The following is a 20,201-nucleotide window of genomic DNA, read 5'->3' on the forward strand; positions in this document are numbered from 1 at the left end:
GACCTGCCCAGACCAGGGTCAAAATGTCAGGAGCCGTGAACATGTCTCGCTGAGCTTAATGAATGATGCGTCTTCAGCGAGCGCTTTGCCGTAGCCAGATGTACAGTAGCTTTTTTAACACCATGTCGGTTCCAACTGTGCCCATACAGTACCCCCATGTCCTGCTGCAAGGACTAAGATGAGAGGAGGTTGTATAGTGTCCATGCATGTTGCTTCTGAATCTCGCTTTGCAGGCGTGCATTCTAATGCTCCAATTCAATGATCTTTATAAGTAACATCATGAACAAACTCACAACTGTGAGCTTGTAGATCTGCTAGCCTATTTTTGCTAGTTTGGGTCCCAGGCAAAATGTCTAATTTCTCTATTGGGTCTTGAGCTAAAGTTTAGGAAGCACTGGATCAGTGGATTAAACTACTTTCAAGTGAATGTTTCCAATCTGATAGGCCAAAAATCTGATTTGTTGTGCCAGTGTGAACTTAGCCTAATGGCCCTATTTTCGTCAGTGCCTAAAGATCGGCTATTTGAACTATTCAAAAATGTTTTTCAAAATTGTAATTGAAATAAATGTTTAGGGATAAGGGGTACATAGGGCCCTTAGTTACATTAAAGCTCAGGAGTTTTCTATACTGTAAGGTAAGCCAATTTTCATTCATTGTAGCTTACGCTCGTATGGGCCTGGGCAATGCTATGAAAAATGAAATTCAACTTGATGATGACCTCATAATGCAATTAGCGCGGATGAATTCATATTACGACTCTACTGTTAGCGAGGGCCTCTGTGGATTGGCTGGTGTACAAATAAATAGCTGGTCATTTTCATTTTTTGGAGTGGCTGCACCACTCCAAAAATGGGTGGTTCTATATGCACTGTATATTGCGATTGAACAGATGTGAAATTTCAGAGCCTCAATAAAAATACATTGAAAAAAAGGACATCAGAGCAAGGTTAGGGAAGGCTCATGGTGTTTTTGCAAGGCTCCATCCTATCTGGAAGTCGAAGCAGTACAGCCTAAGAACAAAGGTCCGACTCTACAACAGTAACGTAAAATCTGTAGACTACGGCTTGGAATGCTGACGAGTGACAGAAATGGATATGCAAAAGATCAATGCCTTCCACAATGGATGCGTCCGTAAAATCTGCCGCATCTTCTGGCCTGAGAAGATCTCAAATAAAGAGTTGCACAAGATGACCAGGTGCTCCAGTGTTGTGTGGGAAATCAAACGCCGCCTACGATGGCTGGGTCATGTGCTCCGAATGGCCCAGGATCGAATCCCAAAGGTTGCACTGAGATGCACCCCAGTAGGGAAAAGGTCGACCGAAAACCACCTGGCGACGAACTGTGGCAGCTGAGCTAAAGGACCTTACATGGGGTGAGGCACAACATGCAGCACAAGACAGGTCCCAATGGACTGGAGGCAGATCGTCGAAGCCTTATGTCCCACTTGGGACGAAGAATATTAAGTAAAGTACCGGTAAGTAATGAGGACGACTCGTGTCATTATTCTTCCCTGCATGAACCTCTCTTCCAAGTGTTGTAACTGTACTGTAGCCATTACAGTTTCAGAAAGAAAAATACTTGAATGTGAGCAGTTCCCTATTCCTAATGGGACATTTTTATTCACTAATAAATTAAACTATAGAACATATCAGGCGAGGAAAATGCAAGCACGCGATTCCCGATGAAGCCGGTCAATTTGACATGTGACTTGTGTGTGGAAGGAGTACCGTGCCAAAGTGTTGGGGTTGCTCTATGATAAAGTACCATAGTACTATACTAACTATAGTATGTAATAATAATAACTATACTAACCATAGTACTATACTAACTATACAATCACACTGTCTGATTGGAGGGGTAATTTGGTGAGAGACAGGAAGTGAAAGGTGAGGCGGTCGGGGTCGTGTCGGAGGCTGTCAAACCGTACCCATCGGATACCATCAGGTGTTTCCCCAGTTCTCTGTTCCTTCCTGTCTGTCTGCTGATCTAGACATATGCAGTGTGTGTATTGTCCTTATGGGTGTTCACTGGTTCCCAAACAAGGTCGGGTCACGGACCAATTTTGTATTAGTTTTTAATTACTAGTAACCGGGGAGCCACAGGCCCAAAAGCTCAACGGTTAAGGATTAACCTGTGATGTCATGTGTGTCATGTCGTACTTTTTATTTGTGTTTTCTCTATTCACACTAAGGTCCACAGAATGAGAGGCGTGCTCTGCCGGAAACATCGCGAAAAAAAGGTATTTTTGTATACCACACCATACTGACTTTCCCAAAATTGTCATCATGCTTTAAGTAGCATGTGACATGTCAAACTAGGGGGGTTTCATATTTCTGAACCCCATTCCAAGCATCTGTTTTGCACGAAAAACACTCCTTGGCCAAAAAACGGCCATAGCCGTCATCACAAATGTGATGAGGTCAGCACAAAAGTGATGAGGTCAGCCCATTTGGGCACATTTTGGCTATGTGGCTATGGCCGAATTTAGGCCAAGGAGTGTTTTTCATGCCAAACTAATGCTTGCAATGGCTTCATAATCATGAAAACCCCCTAGTTTGACATTGAGTGAATTATAGTATGATGATATGATTATTATTTCAAAACATTTTCAAAAAGCTAATATTTTCATGAAGAAAAAACAAATTAAATTATGTTTTTTCCAATAATTTAATCAATAAATAAAAGAAAGATCTAAGAAATTCCATAAACTAGAAAACAAAATGTTTACGGGCTAAAAGGTTTGGGAACCACTGCCCTAGTGTGTATACTGTCTGTGTGTGTCTATGCTTACATGCAATCATGCATGAATTAGTTATGTATGTCTGTCTGCGTGCAAGCATACACGTACATTATAATATAATTATCATTCATATACATGTATGCAGAGTCATGTGCCTCTGACCTGTTTCTCTCTATGGGTAGAATTAAATGTAGAACACCTGTCAAAGTCTTCAACAATACTAACACATTGGTTTGTACTGTAGAACAGGAAATGTGCAAATGTGGAATAAGCATCACTTTAAGATTTAACAAGGAAAAGAAAGCACAACACTGCAGCCTGCGGCACATTCTGCAGTGTTTTACTACTATACAGTATACACTATTGCTATCCAAAACGTTTCTTTTGTCCAATCTGTATAGTTAGAGTGGTCTCTCTGCTCTTCTATTGAGACATTAGGGACTTTTTTAAACACCCCGTCGCGTGTCAGCTAACTTGCCGATATTTTAATTCTTGCCGATATAAATTCTTACATGCACTGGACATGATCAGCAGTGGAAAGAGGAAGGTGATGGAGCAATCTGTGTTATTCTAAAAACCGTTTTAATAAACATATGGTTAATATGACATAGGGTATTACTATTAGTGTTATTTCTTCATTCAGAGCATGCCAACACATTACACAGCATAAGAGAGGTGATGGAGCAATCGGTGTAAATGTATGACAGCTATAATTTCAATAAACATGGTTATGACATGGCGTTGTAGACACTACGTGTAAGTGTTGGTTCTGCCGTAGTAGAAAGGGCTGTGTTTACAGGTTTATGTACCGAGCACTGATCCATTTCCAGTTGCCGGAGCCAACTGCTGTAGCCGTCGTTGCTTAAAGTCGCTATTAATGGTCCCACCCAACCCTGTAGTTGGTGTCCCTTAATAGCTAAACTGTAGAAATGTTGACATTCACGTGGGGGACCAGGGTTCAAAGGTAGGACAAGAAAGATACAGGTTACATGTTTAACTACTTAAACCCTAGCATTTCTATTCTGGGCTAACATTCAGCCAAAAAAATGCATATTTTGATTTTGCAGATAGGCAGTGTTTTTCCCAACATTTGTATCCCAACATGGAGAGAGCCCCGAACTGAGCTCATGCTTCCTCCAATGCATGAGGAGTTAGGAGCTTCTTAGCTGACAGGGGGGAGTTTCCTCTCCGGTAGGACGTAGCGTGTGAAAAGAACACGTTATTCCAATCGGTTCCTTTGCCCTCCATCAGGTGCCCCGACTGACCAGCATAGAGACCAGTTGATTACTGCATGTTTATTTTGTCCCTGTCTACCCTAGGGGACACAGGGAGAACATGCAAACTCCACACAGATAAGCTATTTTTGTGTAGAAGACAGTTTGTGTAGAGCAAAAACAGGAGGGGGCCTGGTATGGAGCCCTTGGGAATCCAGTCAACTAAGGGTTTACGTGGTTGAGAGAAGAATTCCCAGGGCTGAAAGAAAACTTTATTGCACTGTAAAACCTGCATTGACTGTCAAGTTCTGACAGAATGTAGTAGACAGTGTCCTAGAGAGGTGTCTGTGCGCTAATAGTTACGGTGAGTTATCGTTTTGCATGCATGGTTCAACTTCAAGCACCTCACCGCTAGAAGGCCCCAAACAGACTTTTCTCCTTAATCTAACAGACTCCCGTCAACTTGGCTAGAAACATGTGTTGACAGGTTTTTTTGTAAACAGTTCAGACTGTCCACACTGCTTCCAAACACTGTCTTACACGCCGCTTCAAAACCGCACACACCCATATTATTCACCCAAACACGGACCCCCTGCTCCCCGACGTGTAAGCCCCAGTTTATGGTGCGTGACATGCAGCTCCCTCGGCCAAATCCCTGGGTGGAGAAGCATGACTGAAGCTTCGCGGCTGCTCCCTGTCCTCGCTGGCTGCTTGGATCTGTCCCACAACAGGCCAGACTTCTACGTTGGTAAGCTAATGTTAAATGACTAATGATGGATCAGCATGTAATGGAGGCGTCTCGACTGCAGGCCTGAAAAGACCAAACGACTGACCACACTTGACTAGTGTGACTGGGTCCTTCAGGTTCGATCACAGATCACTCTATACAGCATGCTAGTCAACAGATTTGTGAATTTATACACATACACAGATAATATTTCATAGCCAGAATTGTTCGTGATATACAACATCAAATTAGTGTCAGGTAAAATAAGCTTTGCTTTTATGCAGCTACAGTATAACCACTTAAACCCTGCCTATACATACTTCGTCGTAAGTCAAATGGCCGAATGGAAATAGCCGGTCTACAGGCTCATAACGGGTCTACAAGTTGTCTACAAGCTATTTTCGCTGAATGTATGCCTATTGCGACATGGCCTGAACAGGCACGCTAGGGTAAATGTGGTTAAAGCCAAGGACAAGTGAGTCCAAAAGCTCACCCTCCAGGCGCGGGCTAAATATAGCCTGTAGGTGAAACACATTGTTTTATGCAGGCCAAGAAGTATAGTCAGATTTTCACATCCTCACAACAGAACAACATCCTCACAACAGAAGTTTCATTTTCTTCTCTTTTTTACCACTTTTTCTCCCCAATTTAGTCATTATGTCGTTATTTCCTCCCGCACACATTTCTGTGTGTTGGCACAGTCGCCGTTCAGTCAATCTTAAATGGGCCACTAGGCTTTCGGGTGCAGACAGGATGCTTCCCTCCCCCGAGCAACCGAACATGACCCAATTTGTGTCAAGTGTGTCGAATTGTGTTGAGTGTTGACACATGACAAAGCTGGATGCACCACGGTGGATTCTAACCCCCAGACCCTGTGGTGGTGGGCAGCTATACTTTACCACTGCGCCACCCGAGGGCCCAAGTTTTAAAAACTGAGCGATGCTGCTGACCATGATGATCCCTGCCTACCATCTTCTGTAAAACCAGATGGATGTCAAGAAGTCAAGTCAACCTGATTATTCTAACATCCGAATAAATACCTGTGCATGTCAGCGGTCAAAGTGGGCCTTTGCCTTGTTACCAGACCCCTGAATCGCTATTTGACACATTTTTTTTAAATATATTTTGTCTTTCTCTACGTTTGTCTCTGTTTTATCACCATGACAGACACACTGTACACATTCTGTAACACAGCAAGGCCTCTCTCTTTTGCCCCGTGAACTGTCTGTCTGTCTGTCTGTCTTTCTCTCACGCACGCACGCACGCACGCACGCACGCACGCACGCACACACGCACACACACACACACACACACACACACACACACACACACACACACACACACACACACACACACACACACACACACACACACAGCTCATTTTCCTCACACCTCTCGGCTCTCTGTCCTTATACAGCCATCAGTATTTACAGTCTGCAGGCCTCTTTAAGAGGAATAAAGCTGATATTTACCGTGGGCTTTCATTGAGTGTAAAGGCCCAGATTTGTGGTGCCCATAAACCACATCTCCCCTTCCTGCCTGTAAAAAGTTAATGCCACACAGCTACCGCTGAGCACGGGGCTCCCTGGAGGCCTCCATATACCTTCCCTTCTCTTTCCTTGAAAGAGAGCGGAGGTGGAAAGTAGAGAGACATTTCTGTACCTCGGCAGCCTTTTTGAGCAAACCCCCATTTTCTGGGTGATTTGTAGGTATTTTCTTCTTTGAACAGAGTGAATGTTCATTCTAGAGACAACATAAATTAATATGGGCAGTGTGCTGTAGCTCTATTTCACACAAGCTAGCGCTAACTATGGGTCAAGCTGACTCATCTCTGTGTCTCTGTGGCCTGTGTGAAACTGAAACAGAACTAAAGCACCTACCTAACCCCTCTATATGTAGTTAACTAGACACAAATTGACTCTTGGTCCGTCGTTTTTTCCCTCTACACCAGGGATTCTCAACGTTTTTGGCTGGGGACCCCCAGAAATGCTTTGGCCATGTCTCGAGACCCCCGGGTCGCGAGACATGGCCAAAGCATCTCCGGGGGTCCCCAGCCCCTCCCCACCCCCAATACAAATCATAAATGAATACGGAGGCAAAAATAGAAGATCTACGAGTTCACAATGCATCATTATGTGACGTGTTTTGAACTTGTAGATCTGCTATTCTTCATCTTACTTACTTAGTCCTACAACAAAGCATATAGGAATTAGGAGGTTAAATGACAAGACGTCACTATCCTTATGGGAGTCATATGTGGTGTAATGGGTATGACTTTTACCCACAAACTAGAAATATCTCTTTAATATGAGCAATTAAGTTAAATTCTCTATACAATGCAGTGTCTATAATATGACCTGTACCCCTGCACTGCCTTACGTTCTGACATGAGGAAAAGGCAGTCAATCTCATTCATCACTTGTCATTCTGAAAATATAACAATCAAATGGTGCCAATTTAAAGTTATAGTGTGTACCACAAAGGAATGTGTGTGTGTGTGTGTGTGTGTGTGTGTGTGTGTTGGGGAGGGGGGGGGGGGGGGGGGTGGACATTAAAAAAGCCAAAAGCCATTTTAACCCTGGCAGGCCTCATTCTCTGGAACCACACACTGGTCATACTGTACTTTGTCAAAACAGGAGCCATTTCGGGTGGTAGAAGAAATGTCCACAGTAGCAATTACACAAGCTCCTGTGGAGGTGGCAGTGACAAGACGCTTTGGGCATGTTAGGGGTTAGCATGCACACCCCTGTGGTCCAGAACAGACCCCGGAGGCCCAGAGAAGATGGCTGATTCTTCTCCCCAGGGGGACAAGAATATGGCAAAGTAGGTGGACCACATTTCAAAACCCCAAACCCGGACCCTTAATCACTTAAAGGGACACTTCACCCTTTTTGCAAAAAAATATATGTTAATGACGTTTAGAAACTTTAGAACACTTTCCTGGGGGTATTTATGTGTGTAATATGTGGTTTTAGATATTTTAGATTGTAGCAGTGAGCACAGTGTCTCTGATGTCATGGACACTGGGCTCACTTCCTTCCTGGACTATATGTTGTCTCAGTAAGACAGCTCTCCCCCTATCCACAAGGAGGAGCAGTGCACCAAAGAATTATGGGAATTGTAGTCCAGGAAGGTAGTGAGACCAGTGTCCATGACATCAGAGACAACAGGCTCACTGCTACAATCTAAAATATCTAAAACCACATATTACACACATAAATACCCCCAGGAAAGTGATATAAAGCTTCTAAACGTCATTAACATATATTTTTTTGCAAAAAGGGTGAAGTGTCCCTTTAAGTCTGATTTTAAATATTGAGAAAAATGATATATTATATAAATCTATGTTCACACAATACATCCCGAAGCAACATCATCATCATTTTTTCGACCGTGATAGAGATCATGGATTTCACAATATACCACGTCAGACTTTCCGGTCCTTCATTGCCATCGCTAGTTTCTGCTTACTGATATATCTCTGGTCTGCTTTGAGGCAGGATTTCAGAGAAGAAGGAGAAGATATAACCTCATTGTCAGCTCCGTAGCAGTGGCCGGCAAACTGTGTTCTTCTGGATCGGACTAGTGAAGAAACACAGGGAAGGTTCCCGATTAGATTAGTCGATGGGTGCCTCTTCCGAGACAGATTTTGTTCTCATTAGAACGTGGGTGTGAGTGCCATCCAACCGTTTCTCTAATTTATTTTAAAGTGTCTCGGAGCCATGGAGTAGAATCGGCCGTTACTTTTAACATTTTACTAAGCTGGGATGACCAGATCTTATGCATACCCTTCCTAGTTTGAAAGTCCGTCAGTCAGTCCGTCCGTCACGCCTCCATAATATGGTTGTCAGTCTGTCACGCCGGTTAGCAACTCTACATCTGACCTCAAACCCTTAGATCTCCATATAAGGAGCTGACCTGTTCTGACATTCCAGATGTTGATCCCTCCCCACCTGTCCTTCCTCTTCGATGTCTCAAAGTTATTAGCGCAGCCGCACCCAGCAGCTGGTGAAAACTAGAGTTCCCAACAGGGCCTGGGCCCTAACTGGGCCCTAACTGGGCTGGCCCGAGGCCCCGCCTGGCCTTACTAATTGGCACACATTTTTACCTGACCCGAAAGCGTACAAAAAATGGTCCATATATGGGCATTGCCAGACCTGTAGTTTCAGCGCGACCTTGCCCTCAGTGCGACCTTGCCCTCAGTGCGACCTTGCCCTCAGCGCGACCTTGCCCTCAGCGCGACCAATTAGATGGTCATCATTAAACAGCAGGGGAGATAGGTTAACAAGCCCCCCCCCACACTAACTCTAATAAAATAATATTAGAGACCACCGGTGGTGCTGGGGTGGCGGTGGGAGCAAACAGTGCATAACAACCAGGAACGCATATGCAGAAAGAACGCAGGAAGAACTCAGACTTAGGTGAGCTTAAATACCCAGCCCAATTGGCCAGCTGATTGCCACGTCAGCATATGACGTATCGTATGGGTCTTGCATAACACTGCACATCCACTTTAAAACCCTCAAGTAATACCTGCCTGACTGAACTAACCTGCCAAGCTACGCATCATTTGTCTGGACTTGGCACACTTGGGACAACACTGGAGAAAATGGGGATCTGGCAACACCGACGTCTTATACCCCAGAAGAACAAGACAAGAGTCTCCCAGCCACACGTCACATGACTACACAAAAGCAACAGTGTCAGTCCATTCCATTTCCCCTCTCCCTGCATCCTCGGCTCCCCCCCCCCACCCCCTCCCTCATTACGCAGCACTCCCCGCCCTCCGACTGAAGTTTATCTTTCTTCCTGTCTTTCATCACAGAGGTTATTAAACCCTGCGAGGGAGCTCCGCCGTGTCTAATTACTCCGACGGTAAACAAAAGGAGCTCGATGGGGGGTGGGGGGGCGGGGAGGAGAACAGGGCGGGAGGATGGTGGTGGGGGGGGGATGAAAAAACACAGCTGGCTGAGTGCCGTGTTATTATAATTCTTTAAGCGATACTGTTAGCGTGGTCAGTCTTTTAGCAGGCGGCTAATGACTGGCTAGACCTAATTACAGGCCACTGGTGCTGCTCTGGGACCTAGTACTCTCCATCCCCCGGATGGTCGTTATCCTACTACACCCCCCCCCCCTCCCCCGCAGCCACAGCCCAGACCGACTCCCATTACGTCCCCCACGCTCTCTCTCTCTCTCTCTGCCCCCACAAAAGCCTCAATTACCTTTAGAGGTGTCGTTTTGTTCTTTTGGCTATGGTACAGTATGGCCTTTTTTCACTTTTCCCAAAACCAGGGAACACCCATTATTACACAGAGATGTGTGACTGGGTTCGTACTGTAATAGTGCTTTCCAGAGAGGGCGTTTAACAGGGAGAAAAATCCCCGTTCTTGACACGATATTAAATGCATCCTCCTCACCATTCGTTGCAGATTTGTGAAGAGAAGTAGGAACTTATCTTACCCAGTGTGCTATATAATCACCTGTTTCAGCGGTACAAAATAACTAGCATGATGGATTGTGCATTATTCTTTAAGGAAAACCAAACTTACATTTCTCAATGCAAATTATATCCATATAACATTATGTCTTATGAAATTAAATGTATTCTTACATTTCATGTACTGTAAGCATTGTGTTAAATACAGCTCAGCAAAACTATGACATTGAGAAAACAGCATGACAAGCCTTATTTGGGGAATATATTGTTAGATAGTTTTTTTATGCTGGTAAAAAATAGCATAGAGACAAGGAAAGTGTGAGGTATTGCTTGGAAATTGGAGACAAGCCATGCATAGGTGAGAAAAAAGCCATTCTGTACATTTCTGTGCAGGTTTGTTCATGATAAAATGAATAGAGAACCAACAGGTTTCTGCTTGCTACGGCAGGGCCTCTAATGGGCAGGTGGGTGTTTGTTAGGATAATAGAATAGAGATGAATTATTAGTGAATTACCCCTTGAAGACAAAGGGGAGGGGGGGGGGCAACGTCCACATTATGTTTCTCCCCCTGAGCGCACCACAAGATGGATGCTCCCCCCATCTCTTCTCCTGTCCTCCTCCCTGTCTCTGGGGTGAGTGATGCGCTATTGGAACCATATGCCCTACTGAATTCCTAGCGGATCCTCCCCATCGTGTCCAATCCCAACAGGCCCCATGGCCTCCACTGGCTGCGGACACACGGCTGTCGCAAGGGGGGGGGGGGGGGGTGGGGGGGTGTAGTGTGTGTGTGTGTGTGTGTGGGGGGGGGGGGGGCGTTGGGGGGCCTCCCCGCTTCCTGTGTTGGATCTAAATATTTACACTCCCTGCCGTCCCGAGCGGCGAGGCGGAGAGGTCTTGATGTTTTGGGTTATGTAAAGTCCAATCCACCAGGACACATATTTAACAGATTGTCCTTGTTAGAGCCTCTGAGCCGCCTGAAGCATGCTTCACACTCGGAGAAGGTTTTTTCATCTCTCCTCACCGCCGGGACACGGAATGGATGGAAACAGAACAGAAGTGCAATATGGCCTGTGTTCAACTATCATCATCACATTTTGGTAACACTTTATAATATTAAAAGCCAGCAATATTACACACCCTGTGTATTCCAATGCTCCAGTCTATATGCTTTATATTGACATAACGTGTGATATTTTATAGTTTCACTGATGAAGGGAAGAAAACACACTGGCCTATTATACCTATTCCAACAGCCTTATTATTATGATGAATAATCCCATTATTAACCCAGGTGAAATGTGGGGTCGAGGGCAGGAGGGCAGGATGACGTGGCGAGGATCCTGAGCTGGACATCAAACTTTCATTGTGAGGCTGTGGCACGTGTATCACTCATGTATCAATATCATATCTTCAAGACATCTTAACTTAATGTCTTAAGACATCTTAAGGCGCCTCCTGCCAGAGGTGACGGTTGGGTCTGACAGCATAGGGCCGGAGCCAGAAGTGAACATGTGGTAAACTCTGGATGTCCTGCAGTATAATGGATGATGAGTCTTTGTTCTCTGTTTGCCAAGGCTTTCATCTAATGCAATGACTGAGGACGAGCACAGCAGGAATTTAACCTACAACCCCTTGTGATAGCAGCAGCATATTATAACCCGCTGAGCCATGTGCTGCAGGGAGAAACCACTGCGCAAACAGAAGAACGGAGCCAACAACATCTCGGTGACAGAGTTTTCGAGGAAATGTAAAGACTCAAGATAGTAGCAGCCCCCGACAAAAGCTTCTGTATAGCGTGCGGATGGTAGAGTGATCAAATGACTAGCTGCAAGCGATGAGACGGAGGTAAATCACTTGGCTTCCGCTATAAACTCAACAGTTTCAACACAGACCCAGGGCGTTCTTTATATGAGAAATGAAATACACATATGCTGAATGTGTAGGGCTCCGCTCTGATACAGCCAAGATCCTGTTATAATGGCTTAGTGTTAGCGTTCAACTTCACCTGTCAAATTAGCAAGGGATCAGACAGGTATTAGCCAAATGAGCGCTAGCCTGGCGCACTCGCTGCTAACTACACAATGACGCATCACGGCGGCATCAGCTTAGCTTCAACCCACTACAAACCTAGCCAGATTTATATGCAGTGGGTGAAAGGTGGGAGGATTAGGGCTTGATTTAATTTCGAGGGGCTTATGCTGTTCATAACATCAGGATTATACCTGCTCATTGCATCTGCTGCTGAGTGGGAGGGAGGGAGGGAGGGAGGGAGGGAGGGAGGGAAGGAGGGGTGAGAGGCAGACGTTGATGAGGGAGTTCAGCATATGAGGTCACCTGTCAAGAACGATTCTCTCCCTCTTTTTGTTTTTCTCTCATTCTCTCTCTCTCTCTGACATCATAGCCACCACCCCTTATCGGCCTCTTTGACTCCATAGAAAGCATGCATTTTCGTTGCATTGTCGTTCCACTTTGATTACATGGATTATGAAATGCTCTCTGTAACACTAATTGTCTGTCTCGCACTGTCCAGTCTTTTGTCTTTGACTGGAAATAAAATCCCACCCATCCTCTTGTCCTTTGGTTGGAGGGATGCCGCAGACTTCCCCAATCAGATGCTTATGCTCTAAAACTCATTAGCAGCAGGCGAGCCGTCCTCCTACCCAGGATGCAGGTGTTGGGATTTAGTCCGAGCTGAATGTGAGGCATGACACATTGATGAACAGATACATCCATCACGCAAGGTATGTATTGGTATATGGCTGTTACACTGCAGGAGGGAGGGGGCCCTTTTGGGTAAGGAAAATGGAATAACGTAGTATAGATGCATTTGCCATTGTGTGCGGGTGCAACAATGGCTATACTACTCATTTTGGACCTTATTCAATGGCCAGGAATGTCATCTGATGTGAGCTGATTAGAGGAAGATCGTACCGAAGTCAGGTCCAATTCATCAAGCCTCTCGCAGTAAGATAGCCCGACCACACTTCAAACATATGCACTGATGTCTGTTCAAACATATGCACTGATGTCAGGGTTCATGTTATGAACCCTCTAGATCAACTGTATATGGGTGAGACGCAGGGCTACGAGTCGTATTAGTCGGAAATGATCTATAGTCGTAGTAGCCTACGACTATAGATTATTCCTTTAGCGATTATTATATTGATTACTGTTTCAAAAGCTCAATTAACTTCTTGTGCCCTATTTCATTAGCCTGGAAACCAGACAAATCTGCCACTGGAGTGCCACAGGAGTTGTGGGTGAACAATCAAAGTGAGACTTTTTGATGTGACGCTGGAATCTGTTTGTAATCGCCCCTTGGAAATAAACCTTCCACAATAAAGTTCCAGTCTGACATTGCCAGGCTATTATTTTATACTTTGTTGCACAACGCACAACGTTGTTGTGTTAAAATAGTGAAATTACCCGATCTACAATTGTAGATTTGCTATTTTCACTACTTTCCTATATAATGATGCCCAAACTAGGGCTATTGATTGATTGATATACATTTCCTGTAATCAATTAAATCCGTTAGTTGGATTAACCGTTAGCAGCAGCCCTAGTGATCTGAGACCCACTGACCTGCTGGGCTGGGCCCTCGCGACCCCTCCTGCGGTTGTGTGGAGCGGTTGCGGTTCTGCTGCCGCCTCTTGCCGCCGCCCGTGGAGCGCGCGGAGCGGACGTGCACCTCGCTGACCTTGAAGAACGCCACCATGAAGGGCTGTTTCTCCAACGCGCCGTCACGACCCACCAGGCCCGCCTCCTTAGAGCTGATGCTTCGCCCTGTCGCGGAGAACAATGTTCAGGGTTTCTGTGTTTCCACAACTTGTAACCCATTTAGGCCTGACGTCGAAATTGACAAAATGTCTTCTAAATCATGACAGTTTTCTGAGAAACCTGTGTTTCTACAGTATATCAGTGGTGCTCAAACTATTTCATATCAAGTACCCCAAACATTATATGAAATTGGCCACCGACCGCCATCTGAAAATAAAATATGCTGTTCCAGGGACCCCCCAGAAGCAAAGATTTGAGTTAAAAACGTTGAAATAATATATATTCAAAGATTTGTGCCAAATTCATAGCCTTGAGCTTGTAGATCTGCTATTTTTCAATAGCTAAAGTATAACATAATGAACACCAAAACACCAAAAGGGGTTCCCGTCCGTGCATTACAGATGTACACACGTAGGCCTACAGACAGACAGACGTACAGACAGACAGACGTACAGACAGACAGACGTACAGACAGACATTTATAGATAGATTTGTCCAGAGTCCGAAAATACACCTGAAAGGAATTGAACTGAACAGGTTGTTCTGATGGGGAAGAACATGCAAAGTGTCCAACCAGATCAAACCCAATACACTGGATGTACAATAAGAGGGGTGCAGTACATAGTTCAGACAAATCATTGGTCCGACAAATGACAACCCACCTCATCTCCTAACCAAACCATAACCGCAAGCACGGGAGCAGACGCTAGTCAGACATGCGGATGAATGTCGGACTAATGTCTGAAAAGCGTCCACCTCCCCAATAAGAGCACCGAATGTAGTATCCATCCATTGGTTCTTAGATCTTACCACTGCTGGTCTCCACACTGATCTGCAGGCCCAGGTTGTGAACAGGACTCATCACCCACAGGTTGCTGGTGGCTGTGATGTCAAACTCCAACCAGCCGTCCTCCGCCGCCCACAGCCTGCGAGACTCCAGCAGGAACAGGTCTGCCTCTCTGGGAACATAAAACAAGAGAGATTCTTTAACCTATTTTGACCTGAGATCCGATTCTAAAAATGTCTGTTTGAAAATGACAGTATGTCAGTCGTTCTTCGATTTTTCAAAAACAGCAAACCTACAAGCTTGTAGCGCGCCACTCGGTGGCGCGCTATGAGCTTGTAGATCTGCTATTTTTCAATATCTAAAGCATAACATAATGCTAACACCAAAAGGGGTTCCCGTCCCAAAATGGGTTAAAGATTGTTGTGATTTTTGTACTCCGTTTTGCATGTGTCTACGGAGTTAACATTACTCTAATAGACCCCCAGGTGTGGTTAGAATATTCAAATAGGTCTTCCCTGTGTATTTTTGGTTTCTTCCTGAAAGCTGAAAGCCTTTGAGTCAAAAGGCCCAATCGAAAACACACCATTTTTGTGACATCATAACCCTAACCCCTCACCCATGCATCACTCAACCGTCCTGCGTACCACCTGTTTCTAAATGTCACATAATGCAGGAGGCAGCAAACTGTTGTGTTATTGAAAACAAGCACTTCCAAACTCTGACACTTAAAAATAATCAAATGCAGGGCATTTCTTGACAGAAAGTAGCTCATAACGTTTCTATGGTGGATTTTTATGAAACAAAAACTTTGCAGATAGAAAGAGGATAATTCAAGCTTTTCGTACAGCTGCAATGTTGGTGAGTTTAACATTGTTTAATGCAATCAGACAGGACTTTTCTGTTTGGATGTATGGGCTGTCAAGGCCAGAAAGTAGTTTTTTCCACTCAGTGGGCGTTCCCGCATAACTTCCAGGTGCGATGATGTCACGCACATACCCTCTATTGGAAATTGGAAATACTACTCCAGTAAAGTAAAAGTATCTCAAAATTGTACTTAAGTACAGTACTTGAGTAAATGCACTTAGTTACTTTCCAGCACTGAGTAGGTATGATTCAGAAGAAGGCCTGTCTTCCCTTCCCGCTGTCCCCACTCATTCCAGCTGTAATGACACAGCGTCGGGCCTCCTGCCACCACCACATCAAAGGACACTCCCGTCACCCAGGTGTGCTGGGAATGCCCCTGTGGTCATGCGGCCACTCCATCTTTATTGGTCATTAATGGGAGTGTTTCTGACAGCTTCCATATGTCCACGTGAGCCTCTGCTCGCTGTTTGAGACACACGCGCGTTTGTATTCACACACTTGCGAGGACATCATCAGCATTTTAGGAATGAATGGCATGTTTTAATCGTTTTGCCGTAATGTGGTGGAGGGTGTGTAGATTTGCTATTGTTTGGTGTGCGGCATGGCGTGCAACCAAGTATTATTCACTCTAACGCTAACCCCTAAACTAACAAAAAATGCACACACATCGTTTTATTTTTGTAAGCCTAACTCCACAAATCGTTTTTAACCAGAAAACAACCATTTCTCTTGTGAAGACCAGAAACAATGTCTGCTGCTAGAATTCTACTATCCTTGTGGGGACATTTGCACACACACACCCACACCCACACCCACACCCACACACACACACACACACACACACACACACACACACACACACACACACAACCAGTAAGTTCACACATTAGACGCAGCGTGGGTTGGTGGGTAAGTGTTGCTTGCTGTCTCATAATCAGAGCCGTTTGGCCCACAAAATGGCGGCGCGGGGGGGGGGGGGGGGGGGGGCAGTCATGAAGCCACCCGTAGGGTATGAACTTCTAAAGACTTACTGTAAAGCCTGTAATTTATGCTCCGTCGGTCCGTCACACACTCACTGTCACTCGCCTAACTCCGAACACGTTGCATACGCGACATACTGTGAGCTTTATAGGTAGGTCTGCTATTTTAGACGAGCAACACTGTCCCGCAACGAAGCATGAATCAGACTTTATTGACTGATGGCTTAAATGAACTGGAATAATAAGGTCGTGGGTCAAGTTGTGTTTTTTTTGTTACAACTTTATAGTTCTTGTGTGCATGACTGTCGTTAAAACATGGTGTGTTGTTGTAGGTGGGTTACATTCACAGCTGGTCTGTTTATGTCACCCACTTTCATCTTTTAAATTGAAAGACCGAAGTATTTTTAAAGGACGCATTTAAGTGTTTTTCTATTATGCTTTATGTAGAAGGAGAGAAAGGCAGGGGGATTTAAAACCAGGATGTTGTGATTACACGGTCAGTGCAATTGTTAAAAAAAATCTAAAACTGTACCAATTCCCACTTTTAACCACTAAATACTAATCTAAACACAGAACAACTGTGCAAATTGAAAATGGAGATTAAGTGCTATAAAATATTTATTGTTAATGCGTCAACAAGAGTCAAGAGCATTAATAAACTATTGTTAAATAGAGCTAGTTGTTATTTCTCCCTTTAGTGACGTCACCACTGTTTTTATGCTGTCTACTATCTAGAATCCTAGACAGCTGTATATGAAATATTGTGAAGCACGGAACGATACAATATGGAAAGAGCTACAAAGCTACGTTTATTATGTAGTTTATCATCAATAACAATAATGATAATCAATAATCATAGCCATACATCAAACTTATAGCACTTTTTTAGGTAGTCAAAGATGCTTTACAAAACAAAACTACTTACTGAAAGCAAAAAGCTAAAATTATTAAATTAAAATAGGCACCACAAAATAAGAAGAGACTAATAAAAATAGAACGTTAAAACAAGATAAAAGGTATTAGGTGTAGAAGGCAAGTCTTCAAGGGTTTTGAGGGCAGTTTTGAAATAAGATAGAGTGGGGGCACTGGGGGCTGGTTTGAACTTTGAATTGAGTTAAATTAACTGCTATTAAAAACTAACTTCATAAATTAATAAGGGTGATATCCCTTTCACACTCATGGAATCATTGTGGGTCATTATAGGAAAATGTATAGAAGCCTAAAATGGTTGTGCAGAAAAAGCATTTGCAGTGACCTGCCCGTTCCCGTAAAACCTCCAGCGTGCCACATTTTCTGCATTGTGATCTCTCACATTCCTCACCCGATGTCAGAGAAACCACCCCAACCAAATTAAAAGTACAAAGGGTGTCAGGCTAATTAAGCGCTCTATCATTATGGCTCAGAGTCGGAGCGGCAGGGAGGGGTGAGAGAAAAGTAACAGCAGAGATACATGCTCAGCTGAGATCACAAAGGTATAATGCTACACTTAGAATCAGTGTGTGTTTGTTGCGTTCAACGTGTGTGTTTGTGTTTGTCAATGTGTGTGGCATTCCCACGCCACGGCAGACCAGTAGGACAATTGTCTACAAACTTGGTACAAACACAAGTCATGGGTCTGGCCTTTGAACCTTTCATGCTTTCAAGTGTCATACCATTTTCCAGCTTTGATTAAACGGTCAGATATTGCCACATTAGGGCCATTAGGGGGCCCAGCACCCTATTGCGCATGTGTGGACAACTGACCTACACAGCACAGGAGATACTGCTCAGGCGCCACCCATGGGACACGCACCGATGTCTCTCTATCTGTGCGTGTTTGTTTGGACTTTCAAACACAACACACTGTTGTTAAATACGGCATAAGTAAGTATGCCTTCAGCAGCCTACTCTCACTTTCTGAGACACGTGCTAGAGAAGCAGGTAATTATTTAATGTGTGAGTGCACTGCTGCTACAGTACATGCAGGGGACATGCAGTGTCATTCCAACTACGTGGCTTCTGTGTGTGGTCAGGGTTAGGGACAGGGTCAGTAATGTGTGTGGTTAGGGTTAGGGACAGGGTCAGTAATGTGTGTGGTTAGGGTTAGGGACAGGGTCAGTAATGTGTGTGGTTAGGGTTAGGTACAGGGTCAGTAATGTGTGTGGTTAGGGTTAGGGACAGGGTCAGTAATGTGTGTGGTTAGGGTTAGGGACAGGGTCAGTAATGTGTGTGGTTAGGGTTAGGGACAGGGTCAGTAATGTGTGTGGTTAGGGTTAGGGACAGGGTCAGTAATGTGTGTGGTTAGGGTTAGGGACAGGGTCAGTAATGTGTGTGGTTAGGGTTAGGGACAGGGTCAGTAATGTGTGTGGTTAGGGTTAGGGACAGGGTCAGTAATGTGTGTGGTTAGGGTTAGGGACAGGGTCAGTAATGTGTGTGGTTAGGGTTAGGGACAGGGTCAGTAATGTGTGTGGTTAGGGTTAGGGACAGGGTCAGTAATGTGTGTGGTTAGGGTTAGGGACAGGGTCAGTAATGTGTGTGGTTAGGGTTAGGGACAGGGTCAGTAATGTGTGTGGTTAGGGTTAGGGACAGGGTCAGTAATGTGTGTGGTTAGGGTTAGGGACAGGGTCAGTAATGTGTGTGGTTAGGGTTAGGGACAGGGTCAGTAATGTGTGTGGTTAGGGTTAGGGACAGGGTCAGTAATACGGCGCGTCAGAATGGCGATGCGTCGGAATAGCGGTCGTTGTAATTCCGGTGTGTAACCCTACATGCAGTGCCACATGACACTGGATCAAAACGTAAAGCCCAAAGGAAGCTTTTTTCTAGTTTAGCTAAATGTGAAAAGAGAGAAAAGTAGAGCGAGAAAAAAAAAGCTAATACTAATCATAATTTCTTGAATTAAAATTCAACTCATCTTTTGTTCAGTTGAAAAACACATGTTGACTGAATGTGGCAAATTTTAATTTTAAATGTACAGCATAATCAAAGCAGTTACAACGTTGTGGCTGTATAAAGCTTGCCAAATTAATTTGACATCAATGACAAAATACGCCTTTTTACTTGGCCCCTTTTTTCTAACTTGACTTCAAACCCTCCCCCATCTGATAGCCCACCATCCAGGCTGTCATTTTCTTCAAGGTAGAAAAACTGTCCTACAATAATACAGAAATTGGAGATGTATGGGCCCTTTAATCTCCAAATATCTACAAAAATAAAAGGCTTTGCCCGCAGGCCGCGGCGCACAAAACCACCCATTGTAGGAATAAAGGAATGCAGCAAATAAGTAACTCATGATACTCATGGAAACCCTTTGATAGACAGAAAAATATACAGACGAAACCGTTTCAATCAAAGAACCCCAAAAGTGGATAAGCTTCATCCAAGGACCCCCCCACTACCACACACACGCACACACACACACACACACCCCACCTGATGAAATTGTTGTACCTTTAGGGAGTATTTGTCTTATTTTACACAGAATGTAGAATTGCATGTAATACATGTCAAATGGAGGATAATATTGACTTGACTGCGTTGATTACAGTATACATTGATACAGTACACGAGATCACCAATGTTCTTCCTTTCTCAAATAACAGTGACATGTTCTTTATTTGTTCTAATAAACTATTCTTTATTCAAATCGTGGTATGCCTCAGGAAAGCCTAAGTGTCGCCAATGTAATTGGAACCA

General features: G+C 44.4%; 1 protein-coding gene across 1 annotated transcript in view; it reads right to left on the reverse strand.

Moving 5' to 3' along the window:
* Window positions 1-20,201, reverse strand: part of bmp6 (bone morphogenetic protein 6) — a 67,040-nt gene that overhangs the window by 8,693 nt on the left and 38,146 nt on the right. Inside the window, exons 3-4 of the mRNA XM_083777835.1 lie at window positions 14,709-14,857; window positions 13,704-13,904 (exon numbers count right to left, since the gene is read on the reverse strand). Of these exons, the coding sequence (XP_083633961.1) occupies window positions 13,704-13,904; window positions 14,709-14,857 (350 nt within the window). The remainder of the gene's footprint in view (window positions 1-13,703; window positions 13,905-14,708; window positions 14,858-20,201) is intronic.

Source organism: Protomyctophum parallelum (assembly GCF_964188405.1).
Source record: "Protomyctophum parallelum genome assembly, chromosome: 12".
NCBI classification, from domain to species: domain Eukaryota; kingdom Metazoa; phylum Chordata; class Actinopteri; order Myctophiformes; family Myctophidae; genus Protomyctophum; species Protomyctophum parallelum.